This window comes from Priapulus caudatus, unplaced genomic scaffold (assembly GCF_000485595.1).
Source record: "Priapulus caudatus unplaced genomic scaffold, Priapulus_caudatus-5.0.1 Scaffold367, whole genome shotgun sequence".
Lineage (NCBI taxonomy): Eukaryota > Metazoa > Priapulida > Priapulimorpha > Priapulimorphida > Priapulidae > Priapulus > Priapulus caudatus.
Window position 1 is genome coordinate 198,730 of NW_014577428.1, and position 6,508 is coordinate 205,237.

General features: G+C 42.6%; 2 protein-coding genes across 2 annotated transcripts in view; one reads left to right on the forward strand and one right to left on the reverse strand.

Moving 5' to 3' along the window:
- The window catches only part of LOC106809605 (RNA-binding protein 42-like), a 44,362-nt gene extending 40,046 nt beyond the window's left edge, over positions 1–4,316 (forward strand). Inside the window, exon 9 of the mRNA XM_014812741.1 lies at positions 4,084–4,316. Within this exon, the coding sequence (XP_014668227.1) occupies positions 4,084–4,196 (113 nt within the window). The 3' untranslated portion in view covers positions 4,197–4,316. The remainder of the gene's footprint in view (positions 1–4,083) is intronic.
- Positions 1–6,508, reverse strand: part of LOC106809607 — a 49,876-nt gene that overhangs the window by 13,757 nt on the left and 29,611 nt on the right. The gene's annotated exons all lie outside the window — the stretch shown is intronic.

Sequence of the window (6,508 nt, forward strand, 5' to 3'; positions counted from 1 at the left end):
TTAAGAAATACTATTAGATATAAGACACTAGATGTGGTCGCACAACAAACAACAGATGCGGTGTCTGCCACACGACAAAGAAAAGAGAGACATAGCACTACGGCATACGAATGTGGCGCTGTGCAGCGAACAGATGCTGCAGTTCACTTCTAGCAGTACAAGGATGGTGACGAAAGTGTTGGGAAGGCACCTATTTCAACAGACGTCCTCTGCGCATCAACTAGTATCAACCGTTGCTGGACATCAGGGCAGTGACATCGGCATGAGGCAAACTAATTGAGATACCAATCCCGAGGAGCTAGGAGCAGTGCTACGAGAGGACCAGGGATAGGTACAGTCAACAACGTCTCGAGCGATTCTTGCGGTAATCAAGAGATGGGAACTCTCCACATGTCATAATCGACCAAATCGTGTATGTTTGATGCGCGGAGCAAGCGTCATACTTATTCTACACGTTTCTAGGTACGATCCCAGTTTTCGAAGCCGGGACAAAATTGCTTCGGCTATTGGGGCTCACGTGCGTGATACGGCTAGTGCACTCCTGTCACAGGATAGTTCCTTCACTTCGGTAGGCAACTCTTATAGCACGCATAAATTTGGCTGAGTCACGGCATAAAGTATCTAAGATTGGGATGCTCCTTTGAAATGCCATTCCTTCGTCCATAGCCGCACGATGTCACGGAATAAGGTGATTGGAGGCGGGAGATGACGTCACATGCGGGTACTCATAAAAGCTTTAAACAGTGTTCTACATGGTTCTGTCTCTTTGCGAAAATATTAGTAGACTGTGACCTGCATTGCCATACGCATCCATGCACTGCACTGGATACCCGCATTAAAAGACACAAAGACGCGCGCAAAGTGCAAGTGGAAGTCCATGTGAACAGGATAAGTCCGCCAATCATAGAACTGTGTTTTTAATTTCTAAAATAGTTTGTTGTTCAACAGACCTTCTTTACGGCAGTCGCAGATTGCAGGTGCGACTCTTGTTAGACAGAGCTCAAGATTTATACCAATATATGTCACAAAGGTGAGAATACCTGTGTAGCTAATATATATCCATTATAATGATACATGATGCCGGTTGAGGTACACGAGCTTGTGGTTAATCTTGCTGAAATTATTTAAGGAAGCTGCTATGTCTGCGAGAGGGGCGAAAAAAAGGAATGTACGTGAAATTAAGAATGCCACAGAAGAAGGTGGGCAATTTGGGAGAGGAACATATCGCCAGCGCCGACGCAAGCGACGTATGCACGCACGAGGATACACGCACGCACGACTCGCACTCACGACGCACACATGTCACACACACACACACACACACCACACACACCACCAGAGACACAGCAAACACGCAGCACACAAAAACACACACACACCATCCGCACACATTCCACACAGCACACACGAGGACAGCAGGCCCACCGCGAGGAAGCCACACACGCAGACCCACAACCAGTGCACACAGCTCTCACACAACACACACACACATACACACACACTATAGCAATTGATTTAAATTAGGCATAAATGGTGTTTTATCTGCCTGAAATAGCTGGGAAAATCAAGAATTATTTCAGAGATTTATCAAACGAGAACTAAATTTTAATTACAAGTAAACTTGTGCATACACCCCGCCACAATCATAGGAAGCATTAATGGATCAGGATCCCCTGCATTATGTTATCTTCTTAATTGACTCAATAGTGATCTACCATATAGTGAACCAAAATATCTCAGATCTGCTGCTAAACAAAAAAAAATCGAGCTATACATGTACTACAACACTTTTCACAAAATGTGTCAGTTCTCTAGATCTTGCTGAAGAAATAATGAAAAGTTTGCATGAAGAAATAAATGCACTATACAACTGTACATGTAGTGTAGCTAGCAAACTCTTCAAAAGATTCACAGTTTCGTGCTGCGAACAAGCGTGACACTGACTCAGAAATGAACTAGTCACAGAAAACATTCAAAAGATCGTCGTTGCTCTGTTAAACTAACACGGGGAAACCGTGCGTGCGTGTGTGCGTGCGTGCATACGTGCTTGCGTGCGTGCGTGTGGCATATATTAAAATGTATTGCAGTCATTCAACCATCATATATGATTTTAGCTAAAATCAGTTTGCAAGAAGGTGAACAACCACTATTTTGAAATTAAAAAAAGTTCTATGATTCGGATTATCCTGTTCACATGGATCCAATGACTTTGCGCGTTTGTGTATGTATGTCACTCGTCCAAATCACTTATTCTTGATCGTGCTGGCGAGATGGATTCAAAGAGGATCCAATCTATATTTGTGACTCAGCCAATTACTGCTTGTTGCTAGATAGGAACTATCCTGTGACAGGTCACAGCGATAGGTGACCCAATAGCCGAAGCAATTTGTCCCGGTTCGAAAACGATCCGAGATTGACCGGATCAAAAACGACATGGTCGATTTTGAAGAGAGCATTCCCGCGACGTTTGATCTATCCCCCTGCTCCTGCTCCTGCTCCTGGGATTGGGTATCCTCCAATATTGCCTCAGCCGATGTCGATGATTCCAGCAACGTTGATAGATTGATGGAAGGACGCCTTCCCAACACTTCGTCCAATTCCTTGAAATAACTGCACGTTGTTCGTGCCCTTCCCGATCTGTTGTTGTTGTCGACCACCTTCTTATAAGTATTTCTTAACCGTCTGAGCCGATTATTAACTTCTTGTACAGTTTTAACTATCCCCCGCTCAGCCAGTTTTTCAAAAAAAATTTGCTAGGCTAGGCGATTTGTCGAGGTTCCTGTTAACTGCGCTTGTCTAAAACCTGATTTCCAAATCGCGACATTATCCTCATGAGACCACAGTCGATCAACCTATTCTGCTGCTCTTTGGGGCATTTTGACGGATATTTTAACTCCATGAAAATACTGAAAAACGCGCGTGTAGAAACTGAGAAATGCGGAAGTAAAGCGGAAGTCAACACTGACGCCATCTACCACCGTACTAATGTTGTCTCGTGTCGTGTGTCGCTGCACGCTCACATGGCAAACATGAACCAGCGCTCGGGTCAATTTCGTCCCGGATCGTTTTTGTACCCACGACAGAATGTGTACAAAAACTCCGGGACAAAATAGCACGGATCACGTTTGTACCGAGAAAACGTCCGTGTGAACGCTTGGCCCGGGACAAATTGCTCTGTGTGAACGCTTGGCCCGGGACAAATTGCTTCATGTGAACACTTGGCCCGGGACAAATTGCTCCGTATGAACGCTTGGCCCGGGACAAATTGCTTCATGTGAACGCTTGGCCCGGGACAAATTGCTCCGTGTGAACGCTTGGCCCGGGACAAAATTGCTTCATGTGAACCGCTTGGCCCTGGGATTTTGCAAATTGGGCTCGCGTGTGAAGCTTGGCGCCCGGAGACAAATTGCTCGTGTGACGCTTGGCCGGGCAATGAATTGCTCCGTGGTGAACGCTTGGCCCGGGACAAATTGCTCCGTGTGAACGCTTGACCCGGGACAAATTTCTCCGTGTGAACGCTTGGCCCGGGACAAATTGCTCCGTGTGAACGCTTGGCCCGGGACAAATTGCTCCGTGTGAACGCTTGACCCGGGACAAATTTCTCCGTGTGAAAGGGTCATCCTGGATCAGGTTAAACTGATCCAGACCACACGCATCCGTCCTACAGAGGCCCCTCGTGTTCAATTTAAATCGCCTATGTCACGAATAAGTCCGTGCACAACTGCACAAGTGTAGACATATTGGGTCTTACCTATTAGCGGACTATTTACTGATTACTCGTCAGAATAAAAATATTACAGGTCACAGCGATCATCATATCACCATTTACCATCGTTTTCATCTTTCGTCCCGACAGACCCGTTTAAAAACACGTTTTTTAGTTGTGACCTCTTTTTTTATCATTTCGTTTTAGCAATTATTAAATGTGCTTCATACCGGTATAGGAAAACTGGTGTTGGCCAGTGTCATTACATGTTCTTTTTGTTCTCTCTCAAGAAATCACATAGTAAAGAAACTTAATGTTTGCCCCGCTTTTACTCTGCTTCGGTGTGTGCTCTTGATACAGTGCTTTTATTTTAATAGGCAAATATGTGGGATCTAGACCAATCAAGCTGCGCAAAAGTGCGTGGAAGGACAGGAATATTGATATTGTCAAGAAGAAGCAAAAAGAAAAGAAGAGGCTTGGATTGAGATAGTGCCTCGTGATGAGCCTGCAAGATGAACATAAGTCATGAATTACTGTATTCATGTGTTTTGTGTGCACATATATATATATATCAAGAGTGCATAATAGAGATAATGCTCTATTATGCACTCTTGATATATATATATATATATGTGTGTGTGTGTATGTGTGTGCGTGCGTGCGTGCGTGCGTGCATGTGTGATAAATAGATAGGTAGATATGGATGTTTGTTTGTAGTGTGTGTATATATTATAATGTTACGGTGATCATCCAGGTCACGAAATTCAGATTTCTTTCACCAAACCAGCCCTCGCAAATTTTGTTCGTAAAATCAATGTCATGTTTCACGCTTGCATTCTCGATTTCAAATTTGTAAAATATTGATAAATTATGGCGTGGTATCCTTCCGGTAAAACAGTAGGCCTAATGTAGGCTACTTTCTCATTAATGCTATAAATAAAAATGTAGGTAGGCCTACTTGCTAAAATGGTTGAAACCACCGGCACGGAGGGCCGGCGTTTTGCCAATGTTACCGGACCTCCAAATAATTTGCCGGCATATGCCGGTGGGCCGGTGCTAATTTCGCGCCCTGTCATCTAAAATACGTAAATCATATACTATCGCCGTGTCCATTTGCAAAACGTCTGTGCTTTTATTTGGCAATCCGACTGCATCAATCTTGCAGCGACTGCTTGAGCCAACTGCAGATGGTAACGACTGACATTAAGTCAGATTTTGTTTTCTTTTTCGCTTCATAACGGCAGACATTTTAAGTTTGTAAACTCGAGCCTGTTTAATGTTACATAGACTTACCATAGATTTCGAGATCCCGCGGTAAGAATAGCAAAATATGTTCTCGTTAATCTGGGCAGACCTGCACAATAAATACCCAAGATCTTATAAATCCGAATTACCTTGAACACATAATATGCTCTGTTCGTCAGTCACCATTTCACTCCAAGGACAGCTGAGCAGCGCAATTTTCGATAAGAAATAATGTAATAAATGTTGCTTATGTAAACATTAACCACAGCTGCGTTTGGCTATTTACAAAATATCACTAGACTATATTGCTGCAAATTAGAACTAGTTCAAATTTTTTTGTTGCTATTGTTATTGCCGGACGTTATCGCGATTATACGTGCAAGGGCTCATTGGAAACAATAGTTACATTTTCTCAAAGGTCAAACGTTACAGTTGGGCCTAAGATAAAATATTGCTTGTTTCCCCTTAACCGCCCGACTCGCCAAAACGCCGCTACTCGACACATTTTATTGGCCGATTAAAACAAAACAAAAATTATTTCGTTTCGCCAAAAAAAAATCAAATTCGTTCTGCAAAAACATATCCACAAAACAGAATATACAATATACATATACACATCTTGTCAAAATAAAATAAAAAAGATTTTTCATCTACCTACCTATAGCATACTCGGTACCCTGAGAGGCGAGTAGGTAGGTAAAGGGGAAACAAACAATTTTTAAGGGTGGCCTTGGTCATTGTCGCTGCAGTGTGTTACAAACCTTTACTACAGCGTGTATTCGTTATCATGTCCATCCTGGATGTATTTATTTAAAAAAAACATCTCGTGTATTTTATGATGCTTCACTTAATTTTGAGATTAATTACCTAGCATTTCAGTATTTACTGTTAGCATATTCAATTTGCTTTGTACATAGCCTACCAGACAATGATACCAGCAAGTTGTGCTACACTCGTGAAACAAACTGTTGTCATCTAGTGTAGATGTATTAAATGGTTCGTATAAATTAATTAAATTAATTAATAAAATTAATGATAAATTAATATAATAAATTTGTAAAATGTCATATATATATATATATATATACATACAGAAAACACAGAGAAGACACAGACACACACTCTCTTCTGCTCTATCCATCTATCTGTCTGTCTGTGTCTTTTTCTGTGTTTGTCTGTCTGTCTCTCTGTCTCTCTGTCTCTCTCTCTCTTCTCTCTCTCTCTCCATGCGAGTTAATCATCCTCGTCTCCCTCTTCCTCTCAGTCCTCTCTCTCTCTCAATGTCTCTCAATCTTCTTCTCTCTCTCTCTCTCGTCTCTCGCTCTTCCTGTCTCCCCTCGCTTATCACTCCACCCTCGCTTTCCATGCTCCCGCTGGCCTTATTGTGTAATAAAGTAGCCTCGTTTTGTCCATGCTGGCTTCGCTGTTTCTAACTTACTGTGCTCGTATAAGGTCGCTATAGATACTAATGCTCATGCATTGCATGATAGCAGGCGCGTCGCCACCCTTTCTTTTTGATAACGCTCTTGTGATGTATGTATGTATTATTTACATAAA